Here is a 12,079-nt window from a genome sequence, read left to right as displayed (position 1 = left end):
CCGGTCCCGTCGCACGTGCGTCGACTTGTCAATTCCGATCGCAACTTGTTCGTCCCGGAATCTCGTTGACGCTCCGCGCCTACCAGACACACGACCGCCGCGATGCCGCAACAACTGCCCAGCAAGGAGGCGACGCTCTTCCGCTCGCTCATCAAATTCTACGAGGGCAAGCTGTACAAGAAGGGTAGGCGCCAATTGCACGTGGACGACGCCGGGCACGACCGCTGACCCCGCCAGGCCTCAAAGCTGCCGAGCAGATCTTGAAGAAATACCCCACCCATGGCGACACCCAGGCCATGAAGGCCCTGATCCTCAACTCCCAGGGCCAGGGCGACGACGCCTTCGCCCTCTGCAAAGAAGCCCTCCGCAACGACATGAAGTCGCACGTCTGCTGGCACGTCTACGGCCTGCTATGGCGATCGGTCAAGAACTACCCCGAGGCAATCAAGTCGTACAAGATGGCCCTGCGCATAGAACCGGCCTCGCTCAACATCCTCCGCGACCTCGCCCTCCTCCAATGCCAAGTCCGCGACTACGATGGATATATTGAGAGCCGGCGGAAGATGATGCAGGAGCGCCCACAACTGCGCCAGAACTGGACGGCATTGGCAGTCGCTTACCATCTGTCAGGCAACTACGCAGAGGCCGAGAATATCCTCAAGACGTACGAAGAGACGCTCAAACAACCCCCCGCCAAGTCGGACCTCGAGCACTCCGAAGCGACCCTCTACAAGAACATGATAATATACGAGTCGGGCGACGTGGAGCGTGCGCTGAACCACTTGGAGGAGGTGGTGCGCGTCAGCCTGGATCGCACCGCTGCGTTGGAACTCAAGGCGAAATACCTTCTCGAGTTGGGACGGAAAGAGGAGGCTGAGAAGGCCTACAGGATTCTTTTGAGCAGGAACAGCGAGTACCGCGCATACTTCGACGGCTTGGAGAAGGCCCTTGGCCTGGACCGGTCCAACGACGCCGACATCGAGAAGCTAAACGAGCTGTACCAGTCTTTTGCCAGCAAGAATCAGCGCAACGATGCTGCGAGGCGGATACCGTTGGACTTCCTTCAGGGCGAGGCTTTCAAGACACAGGCGGATGCCTATCTCCGGGGCAAGCTGAACAAGGGCGTGCCCTCTACCTTCCCCAACATCAAGTCGCTTTACCGCGACGAGGAAAAGAAGGCAGTCATCGAGGAGCTGGTCCTTGGCTATGCTTCCAGCAAGCCGACGAGCGACGAGAGCAACGGCGACAACTCCGACCGTTTCGACGAGGCTGTGCTATACTTCCTGGCCCAGCATTACAACTACGTCCAAAGTCGCGACCTGGAGAAGGCCATGGAGTACATAGACAAGCTGCTCGAGAAGAACCCGAAATCGGTCGATTACAACCAGACAAAGGCTCGGATCTACAAGCACATGGGCGACGTACAAAAGGCCGCGGAAATCCTCGACCAAGCTCGAGAGCTGGAAAAGGGCGATCGATACATCAACACCAAGTGCGCCAAATACCAATTACGGAACAACGAGAACGAAACCGCGCTTAACACTATGAGTAAATTCACTCGCAACGAGACTGTGGGCGGACCTCTTGGTGATCTCCACGATATGCAGTGCATGTGGTATCTGCTTGAAGATGGCGAGGCATACTTGCGACAAGAGAAGCTCGGTCTCGCTCTCAAGCGCTTCACCGCCATTGCAGACATCTTCGATGTGTGGCATGAGGACCAGTTCGACTTCCACAGCTTCTCATTACGGAAGGGCCAGATCCGCGCTTACATCGACATGGTCAGATGGGAAGACCACCTCCGCGACCATCCTTTCTTCACTAGGGCAGCCACTCAGGCAGTCGAACTATACGTACGGCTAGCGGACAACCCAAAGCTATCGAGCTCGGACGAGCTTGACTTTGACAAACTGGATCCTACCGAGCGCAAGAAAGCGCAAAAGAAGGCTAAGAAGGACAGGGAGATGGCCGAGAAGGCGGAGGCCGAGCGCAAAGCTGCTGCTGCCGCGAAAGCGACTGCCAAGGGCGATGACGGCGAGACAAAGAAGGAAGACCAAGATCCAAACGGCGAGAAGCTGCTTCAGACAAAGCAGCCTCTTGAGGACGCACTACGATTCTTGCAGCCCATGCTCGAGTTAGCCCCCAAGAACATTGGAGCTCAGAACGTGGGTTTCGAGGTCTATCTCCGACGAAGTAAGTCACTCAACTGCACATTCCATATGATATGTATGCTAACAGTCATTCAGACAAGTATCTGCTCGCCCTGAAGTGTCTGCAGTCTGCACGGGAGATCGACCCAGAGAACCCCAAGCTGCACGAGCAGAGCGTTCGTTTCCGTCAAGCTAGTAAGTTACATCCAGAATGCCTCGTCACGCTCATCGCTAAGTTAGCAGTCTCCAAACCCGCTGAGCCCCTCTCATCTCAGGCCTCGGAGGTCATCAAGGAGTCCTTCACCACACCACCTGCCGATGCCGACCTCAAAGCCTACAACGATGACTTCCTGAAGAAGCACTCGCAGAGCGCATCCCATCTGCAGTCCGGATACAATGTCCGGTATATCCTCGACAACAGCTCGAAATCCCAGAACGAGCAAGACCTACAGAAGACTTTGGAACTGTCGAGCATTACGATAGAAGAAGCTCAAGCCGGACTCGCGCTACTCACTCAATGGAAGAGCGAACAGAAGGTCAAGGACGACTACAGGGCGAAGGCCGCAGGTCGTTGGAGCTCCGCCACCGTATTCAAGAACTAAGAATTTCTTTTGGTTCGCACGGAACGCTCTTGAGTTGAACGACAGTATACGTTGCCATGAGTTTATGTACTACATCTAGTCCCAGCTTAGGTAGATGACGCGCAGCATATGCATTTGCACGGCGTCTGAAGCGCTACAACAAAAGCAATGAATAGAATCAGTATACGAATATACATCATGAGCGGGTTTCAAATCCAGACACCAGACGGCGATCAACAAGACACCAGGAATTGCGTCACACGCAGGAGCTTCCGGAAAGTAGCTGTTTCCGAATGTTCCATCGGCCAATCACAGGCCCCGCAGTACGAAAACTGCCCTTTGTGGCTAGCGTCAGGTCCCTGTGGGGAAGCGTCACAGCCGCACACCTTACGAAACAATCGGTCTTGCTTTCGATGTCACCTGCACGCTTCAACAGCGTTCTGCGTATCGTGTCAGTAATTTTGCTGCCGTATCTGCGACCTCAACGTGTCGTGGACCTATCTCAAACCCCAGCGGCTTACTGAGAAGGCGCATCTTATTCTACCTCTTTACGCCACCGTATACGCCGTATAGCGGCTGGCTGCAGCGGCCACAAGACATGGCTACGAGACGATCACACAACAAGACGAGGCTGGGATGCAAGGAGTGTAAGCGAAGACGTATTAAGGTGAGTCGTTCGTATGAGTTTCTTATTGGTTCTTCATGCATACGGGGTTGGTTATGCCCGTTCTGGTGCATCTCGATCACGTTACTTATCCAGCGCCACTGGGTAGCCGAGGACGTCTATCTGAGAGTTATTTTAATGGGCATCAATTTCAAGTGATGCCATGACCAACAGAACGTCTTCTTGGGTTGTGGTAACACAGGACCAAAGAGGTTCCAATACCCTCGCCTACTAAGGATGCCACGGAATCACTGCAAACGAGATCAATTGCCAAATGTTTGGTCTTAGATGATGCTAATTTGAAGTTCAGTGCGACTGCAAGCACCCGTCGTGTGCAAACTGCGACAAGAAAGGCGACACATGCAGCTTTCTCATGCTGGCTCCTTCGTCACGCCTCTCGACAACTTCGACATCACCGACATCAACACAACAGCACATAATATCACCATCACCGATACCAAGCACACCAGAAACTCAGAATACACCGTCATATTCGCCCACCAACCTCATCGCATTTAGTAATGAGATAGCCCTCGCAACGCAGATGCCACGCCGAACTGAGATCTTTCTCGACGACATACCACTAGACTTCTCTACAAGCTTAACCGTGTCGCCTTCTCAAGGGGAGTATCAAGGAGGCTACTTCCCCGAGCTCACCATACCGCCTTACCTCCGCTTGGACGATGCCTGGAAAAACATCCGAGAGCTACTTCCGCCATCACTACAAGAAGTCCTATGTCACTACGAGTTTACAACATCTCTCTCACTCGCGAACGATGACCCCGCAAAAGCAGCCTGGCAAACCTATGTTCCTGAGATGGCGCAGAACCACGACTTCCTGACGAATTGCGTACTTTCCGTCGCCTCATTACATCTCGGTCGACTCTACGACCGCAAAGAGGACAAGAGGCGGATGAACGCGTTAGCAGCGGCGCGTATGAATAAAGCTCTAGTGCGATATAGAACAGAGCTTCAAAACATAACGCAAGAGAACGCAGCAGCACTCTTTGCGAGTTCGACATTTACAGCTGTCTATCTCTTCCGCACCTCCGCGATAGACATCGAGAACCTCATAGCTTCGATACCACCAGACACCACCATTCCACCACCAGACATAGCCGACAAAATGCTATCCTGCGCCCTCCGTACAATCTGGGGCCTCCGCGGTCCCCTCACCGTCCTGCTCTCAGGCTGGAACTGGGTCGTAGGAAGTGATCTCCATCCCGTCACAGCCCGAGAATGGTGGCCGCGAACCACCACGCCCGCGACCCCGCGAGCCCTTAACGAAGACGCCCGTCTCGCCGCCATAGAAAACTTATGGACGAACGACAGCAAAACAGACCTAGACCCACAACACCGCGAATACCTCTCAGAAGCCCTCCTCTACCTCCGCCAAAGCTTCAATCTCATAAGCCAACTCACGCTACCTGAACGCTACCCACCCATGACCGCAGTCCCCTACTCCATCGACGACACAACCATCTCCACGCTCAAAGACCGCGGCGCAATCTTCGTCTGGGCGACGCGCATACCCCGCGACTTCCTCACCTTGGTCGAAGCCAAAAACGCACATGCGCTCGTTGTCCTAGCGCACTATGCCGTGTTGCCTGGTAGAGTGCGGAATGTGTGGTGGCTTGAGGGGTTGGGCGCGGATATCGTGACGGCGGTTGCGATGGTACTGGGACGGGAGAAGTGGGGGTTGATTGAGTGGCCTGCGAGGGTTGTGGGACTGGAGCTTGAGAGGGGGGTTGTGGGCGAGAGGAGGAGGGGGAGGGAGGAAGGGGGGTCGTGGGAGATGTGTATGGATGTTATATAGGTTGATGGGTTGACGGTGATGGACTTGGGTGTGAGCATGAGGCATCTGTATATCATCTTGGAGCGGCATCATAGTTGGGTGGCGTGAAGCTTGATGGAGCATTTCATCTGTATATCATTGCCTTAGACAATCGTTAGGATACGGTTCCCACGTCCCTCGAGACGGCGAGACGAGCCATGTTGAGTATCAAACAGAAACAGAGTAAGCACATATAACGAACACGCCACGTAGGTGTTTGCATGTCAAGCTATTGCAGTATCAGCTGCTGTATCTGAGTGAACATACGAACATGAACACTATCTACCCCATCAAAGCCTGTGTCACAACGAAGAATATCCAGCGGAGAAAGACAATGGCGACACGCAAACATATGCCTCCCTCTCCCCCCTCCCATTAAAAGCCCATATACCGCAAACCGAACAAGACCCGAGTAACACGTTACACGAACCCCATCTTCGAAACGAGATAATCATGCAACACCGCCCCAGCATCCATTCCTTCTAGATTGCAACACGCCTTATTTTCATTTCAATACAGGGACATTCATCTTTCTCTCTCTACTGTCAACATGTGGCGTACATCGCCCACGCCAGGCTCTGCACTGCATGGATCACCACCAACTTCCCACTTCGCGTTCGAGAAACACGCCAGCAAGTTCGTCTCAACGTGACTACTGCACGAAACATACGCCCCTGGGCCCAACACTCCGGCCAGCCAGGCATATGTACGTACATATGCAAAACCCACGCTGCAAGTTCTCATGGCGCAACAAACCGCGTCGAATCGAATCGAATCACCTAACCTCGCCGTCCACGCGCTTCAGCCCCAAGAGCCAGGAGCCGGGGGCCAGGGCAATGTGTACATATATGTACGTGAGAACCTCGCCGTCCACACCATACCATCCATGTACCCGCAACGCAGCTCCGACCAATCGCGCCAACTCCCGCTCTCGTATCCAAAATGCAGGTGCAGTGGGCGAAATGAAGACCGTGTATGCGGCCAGAGAAGGCGCGCAAGTGTCAAGCCCCCAACTTACGCCGGACGGACTTGATCGTGTGGGCAGGCTGAGAAGCCAGATGCGCGATCGAGATCGCGGGTGAGGGAGGCGCCACGAATGCACAGCAGGTTTTGAGGTTCACGAAGGGAAGAAGGCAGATGGGATCTAGATGCGAGGACGCGAGTTGGTGGGAGGTGTGGTGGGTGAATGAGGCGCTGGGGGTGTATGTCAGGTGGATTGATACCATTAGCGACTTATCACGTTTGTGCTATGTTGAGTTATGTCATGGGCCAGGTCCACGCCCACGCTGTGCATCTCGCGTTCGTTGGAATATACGACGACGACGTAGGCGTGGGGCGTGTGCATGGTGAAATGTCCTCATGCTACCTTACTTCCTTTCTTCCTTGAGACGAGACGAGACGAAACGGAGAAGTTCCATCACGCCACGCCACGCAGCTCGAAAGCAGGTTGGCGAGGACGGCTAAAGTGACAGACGGCGACGTAATTCGCTGAAAGATCCCGGTCGGCGGCCCGGCGTCGTAACGTTGACCGGTAGATCTGTGGCACAGCTTCCCATCCACGCATATGCAGCTCGGCTGCATCATTGATTCGCTGCCTGTCGCACACGTCGCGGATACAATTGGAAGGGCAGAATCGGGCGTTAGGCCATGAGGGGTATATTATGCGGTCGCTAAAGGGTATACAGATTGTTGGATATTGGAAATGTGTGTTGATGTGCGGCAAATGCCGTCGGACGCGCACCAACCTTCTAGAGATGCGAAGACGAGAGCAGTGGAACGAGGGGTTGCGGATGCATCACGCTCCGAAACCTAGGCCATGGACAGTCTCATCGTCTCCAAGTGCAAGCCGCACTTCGTCTTCACCAACGCCAAGCCGGACACGGCCTACTCGCTCGCCATGTCGGGCCTCTACGCCTATAATGCCTGCTTCTGCGAGCTCGGTGGCTGCGAGTGCGAGGCCGAGTACTCTTGCTGCCTTGTTGTTCGTTTCCTTCAAGCCAAGATTAGTAGCAACGTCTCTATGCTTCGACGGCGTAGAAGGCTGCATTGCTGCGCCGTTCATCATTTCGCTTCTGTCGTCCTTCTCAGGGGCGAGAATGTAATCGTGCACAGGCAGTAACTGACTCATGAGCCCCAACCGTTTGGCTTCATCGACAACGTCTCCAAGGATCGCTTCGCCAATGCCCGACCTGCGGATCCTTGCCAAGAGGGCCGCAAGGAACACCTTGGACGCCAACGGTAGAGCCCGCAGCGCCTGTTGCAGGGGGCTACTCGTAGCCTCGTTGATTGCCTGTTTGATCGTCGCCATAGTAACTATACCTTTCCGCCCCGCCCGATCTTTGGACCGATGATCCGGATCTCCGGTACCTTTATTTGACCGAGAGTCTTGGAGCTGCTTTGCTTTGTTACCCCGACCGGTCCTACTCGGAGTACCTGGCTGCGCCTCATCGTCCCGGTCCTGCGATATCGTTTCCGCTTCGGCGATTTCCACGGCTCGTCTGCAGATGTCTAACGCGCGTCGCGCATCACCGCTGACAGCTGCTACCTTGCGTGCAGCAAACTGAACGGCGTCAGGGTGCACAATATTGCCAGGTACACCTTCGAGCCGGGACTGGATAATTTGCATCAGTTGGTCATGTGTATAGCCTGGGAAAGTGATGCGCGTTAAACCTAGAAGATGTGTGTTAGCCTCTCTCCAGGAAAATAACGGGCGTACCCGGCGATACAAGTCGCACCGATAACATCAAATTGATACGCAGATCGTTGGGAGACCTCGTCGTCTCCCTCTGATATTGTAGCATATTGAGGAGGGATCGAAACGCCAAACGCGTGGGGCGCGTTCCTGAAGGATCGCTATGCTAGCTGGGACATACCTAGGCGACTGCTGATCTTATTGCTCAACGTTCTCTCTGGCAGATCCATAGTGTTTGCTACGGCGAGGACAATTAACCTGCTGTGCCGCAGGCCAGGCCAGTTGAAGAAGTTGTACATGACAGACTGGTTCTTGGTGACGAGCTGGTCGAGCTCGTCCATGAGGACCACGCAGGGAACCCTGCGCGGGCTGGGAGTGGAGAATTCGCGTTCCAGTAGCTCCAGTGCATGTGACGGACTCACTCGGTCGCCGCGCAGTGCCTGCCAGAGCAGCGAGTATGATTGGTGGGGATCCGTGACCTTCATGCCATTGATCTCAACAAATATGAAATCATCCAACTCTTCGGCTTGGACTGAGGCTTGCAGTTGGGCGACGACCTCTCGCACAGTTGCCGTTTTGCCTGTGCCAGGTGTGCCCGAGATGTAGATGCATGAGCCCGAGCCGTCCGCAATGGCCGCGTCCAAATGACTATACACGGTGGAGAACTCTTCCTCACGACAAGGGAGTGCGGCAGGTACCGAGGAAACATGGAGTTGATTCCGCGCGATCTGGAATGGTGAATTTAGGGCCGAAGGGTCAAGTACACGCGTGCCAAGCGGTGTGAACTCCAATTGCTTCTTGATGACTATCCTCTTGTGCGTTGGAGTAAGGAATTTGCGCGCAGCCGGGCTTTTCCTAGTCGATGTGGGGGTGGTCGCTTCATTAATTTTCCGGCGCTTCCGTGGAGTCTTTGGCAAGTCATCATCGTCCGAGTCAGGGATCACGAACTGGTCCAAGTCGGGCTGCTGATGTTTCTTAGGACGACCGGCAGTTCTCCTAGTGGCTTTTGTCTGAGCCTCCACAAGATCAACCAGCGATCGGATGTCCTTGGCATCGCTGTATACGTCCTCCCATTTGAATTCTGGTGTATATGTGGTCGTGCGCGTGTTGCAGCCTCTCCGGCACACGAAGACCTTGCCATAGTCTTTCGAGGTCTTCTTGACGCCTGCCGGATACAACTCCTGGAAACGTTCCAACGAGTATACCTTGGCAGTGCCGTTGATCGAGGCTAGCGGGTTGTCGTCGAATGCGGCAGATATGTAGAGTTCGTTCTATTGAATGTCAGAGGCATAATTTCGCAAAAGGCCGACGGACTTACGGGAAGAAAATCGGAACGCTTTTTGCTCTGGTTGCGAAGTTCCTTCTCAGAGGAGAACCAGAGGAACTTGGCCATCTTCTCGTCCTCGTCCGGGTCCTCGTGGAAGTCGCAGATGATGCCGACCCATGCCTGGTTGCCCTCTGCCTTGAGCAGCACGGCATCTCCCACTTTGCACCTGAAGCTGCCCATGCGCGCACCGACTATGCGCTTTGCTAGCGGTGTGGGCGCAGCCTTTCTCTTTCTTGGCGAGGCAGTCTGCTCAGGCTGCGCATCGTCGATGCCATTGTTGTCGTAGATCCATTCCCAGGGGTGGTCTTCGTAGCCAAGCTCGTCGTCGGAGTCTTCGCGGAATACTGCGCCGCCCGCGAGATACTGTCGCGCCTTGTCTACACGGGAGCGCTTGATGGGAGCCATGAAAGGGGGTGGTTGTGGTCGCAATTGGGTTTTTGTCGCTGACGTTGGCCACGCGGGAGTGGAAGGCACGACGCGTCGCGACAGGCTTGGCGGAGCGCGCGCGGAAAGAGCTATGATCTCACCGCTCGGGTCACTTTCTTCGCGCAGTCACGACATGCGTCGCATCACCACTGCACATTTCACGCTCATGTCGAATTAATCGCACCGCCTCACAGTTGTTTGCATGTCAAAATATGGTAGAGTGGATAAGGATATTCATTGCTGTATGATCCAACCACAGGCTCGCACTGGCACTGGGGCTACGTATCATGGCGAGCTTCGTCCCAGTCATAATAGAACAGTCTCTGTGAAGAGATGGGAAACGCCAAACTCCAAATGTCCGTGGTCAAGCGAGGGACCTTTGCTAACACGACCAATCGCTGAAATGCAAAACAAGAAAACTATAAACACAGAAGAAAGAGACTGCGTCTCGAGAGAAGAGAAATCAGGGCCCGCGCACCACCGCCGCCTGCTCACATGGAGTAGAGAAGGGGCAGCGGAGGTGTGCGGGGCATGGAGTTGGGCGTCGTCGGGTAGTCGAAAGACAGTGTCTTCTACCGGCGGCTGTCAGCGGCGGCTCGTCGAGGCAGCGGCGGCGAGTGCAAGAGTTGGACGTTCATGCGTAGTAGGGCTGGCGAGTGGGGAGCCTTACTGAGTCTGCGTATGAATGTGGTGGTTGAATCTCGTTTCCGCAAATGGCCGCGTAGCCGACGCCGAAAGGGCTCATCTCTTCGTCGCCGTAGTACTCGTTCTTCATGCTGGGCACCAGGCTAGGTAGGCCAGTGGAGTAGGCGGACGAGTGGGGTGGCGGCAGGTAGGTGTAGCTTGGCATCTCCGGTGTGAGGGTTGTCGGTATTGTGTGGTAGGGCGAGGTGGAGTACGGCATTGAGTAGGCGACTGCATCTGGCGCTGGGTAGGCCGACGAATACGACGCTACGGAGAAGGGAGGTGGGCTGGTGGAAAGCTGGCGCGTGTACTGGTGCGAGAACATGCCCCGATCCTCGGCAGGCGGGGTGGTGTACGAGGATTCCGAAGACGACGGAGAGGGAAACTCCTGGCGCGGGGATCGCTGTGGTGGCTGCAGCTCGGCAGGCTTCTGCTCAGGTGAAGCTGAGCTCGAGGCAGCACGACGCTCCTGCAACCGGATTAGTATGGCGTTCCGAGCAATACGAGGGTTGGTAGCACAAGAACTTACAAGGTCTTCGAGCCTCTTCTTGAGCTTCTTGCGGTAGTTGCGCTGGGCAATGCGGTTCTGTATCCGCCTGCGCTCAGCAAGATCGGAGATCTTGGTCCAGTCTTCATTGGGGTTTGCCGACGCAGAGAAGGCTGACGAGGTGCCCGAGTATCTGGTGGTAGTGGGCGCCGGTTGGGCATATGGGTAGGCAGCGTGTCGGTGCATGGTGATGTTGGATGTGGGGAGCATTTGCAGGTGAAGGAATGAGGGAGCAAGCAGCAGCAGTGCAGCGGGATGTCTTGTTATCAGTGGGATGAGAGAGGCTCAGTCTGGCAGTCGGGGATGACAGTATATTTATCTCGCCGTCCATGTTGCGTCCGCAGTCGTTCTTGTGGAGCACAGACTGGCTAGTGTTGGTCCCCAGCTTCAGGCCTCTCGCATGCACCCTGGGCTACGCGATGGCCGCTTGAGCATTTCTCAATTTGGTACGATTTGGAGCAACCCTGGCCGGTGTACTTTGACCGACTGCGGTCTTGTAAATTTAGTATGGGCGCTAGCGCAGCATGGCAGCAGGCCAGTGAGGGACGGGCAGACAGGCAGCTGAGGGCACGGAAGCGTCGGGCGCGAGTGTATTGAAACCAAAGCTCCCTAGCGGAGAGCGGTGTCGTCGTCCCATGTCGTCGTCCCATGTCGTCGCGGCGGTTCCCTGTCGCGTCCCCACCAACCCTGCTACCCTGGCTCCTGGCGCAGTGCACATCACAGACAGCCCTATGACCCTGGGGCCTGTCGCTGTCGCGGTCGGGGCGTCACTGAACCTCGCGGCGCCGGGTCTGTCATTATCTCCGTCCCTGCGTGCGGCGTGCGTATGCCCTCCCGCATGCGTCGACGTGTTGCGAGCGTCGCTATCATCACGCCTCGGCTCTCGTCCGAGCCTGCGAGCTGCGAGGGTGAATGGGGCGTCCAGCCTCCACAGCGCCGCCCGCACATGGGGGCCAAAAGGCGACGAACGCAAACGTCTTGCTGTCTGTCTGCTGCGTGGGTAAATTGCGCCTTGACCGGCTCACACCAGATCATCACACTCGTCCAGCCCCCGCCGCCATTGGCTGCTGCCCGCGGCCTCGTCGTGCATGCGCAACCTCTCGACGGCATGCCACACCGCGACACCTCGACGTCGCCGTTCACTAGCCTTCCGACCCCTCCGACTGCTGTCCTG

General features: G+C 55.7%; 4 protein-coding genes across 4 annotated transcripts; 2 read left to right on the top strand and 2 right to left on the bottom strand.

The window, feature by feature from the left end:
• Positions 1-102: 102 nt before the first annotated feature.
• Positions 103-2,752, top strand: J4E86_009082 (uncharacterized protein; the record flags this gene model as incomplete). The annotated part of the gene is given in 4 exon segments (XM_051449589.1): positions 103-184; positions 238-2,193; positions 2,247-2,345; positions 2,361-2,752. 4 exon segments carry the CDS (start codon positions 103-105, stop codon positions 2,750-2,752), a joined length of 2,529 nt encoding a protein of 842 aa, XP_051299443.1.
• A 1,187-nt stretch (positions 2,753-3,939) lies between these two features.
• J4E86_009081 (uncharacterized protein) lies at positions 3,940-5,211 on the top strand (the record flags this gene model as incomplete). Its single annotated transcript, XM_051449588.1, has 1 exon — positions 3,940-5,211. The coding sequence occupies one exon, from the start codon at positions 3,940-3,942 to the stop codon at positions 5,209-5,211; it is 1,272 nt and encodes a 423-aa protein (XP_051299442.1).
• Positions 5,212-7,024: 1,813 nt separating this feature from the next.
• J4E86_009080 (uncharacterized protein) lies at positions 7,025-9,653 on the bottom strand (the record flags this gene model as incomplete). The annotated part of the gene is made up of 3 exons (XM_051449587.1): positions 7,025-7,899; positions 8,103-9,192; positions 9,240-9,653. The coding sequence occupies 3 exons, from the start codon at positions 9,651-9,653 to the stop codon at positions 7,025-7,027; spliced, it is 2,379 nt and encodes a 792-aa protein (XP_051299441.1).
• Positions 9,654-10,308: 655 nt separating this feature from the next.
• Positions 10,309-11,091, bottom strand: J4E86_009079 (uncharacterized protein; the record flags this gene model as incomplete). The annotated part of the gene is made up of 2 exons (XM_051449586.1): positions 10,309-10,827; positions 10,888-11,091. The coding sequence occupies 2 exons, from the start codon at positions 11,089-11,091 to the stop codon at positions 10,309-10,311; spliced, it is 723 nt and encodes a 240-aa protein (XP_051299440.1).
• Between the last annotated feature and the right edge of the window lie 988 nt (positions 11,092-12,079).

This window comes from Alternaria arbusti (genome assembly GCF_024043155.1).
Source record: "Alternaria arbusti strain BMP 1465 chromosome Unknown scaffold_15, whole genome shotgun sequence".
Classification (NCBI taxonomy): domain Eukaryota; kingdom Fungi; phylum Ascomycota; class Dothideomycetes; order Pleosporales; family Pleosporaceae; genus Alternaria; species Alternaria arbusti.
The sequence above is the reverse complement of the archived record's forward strand: the minus strand, read 5'-3'. Positions and strand labels throughout refer to the sequence as shown.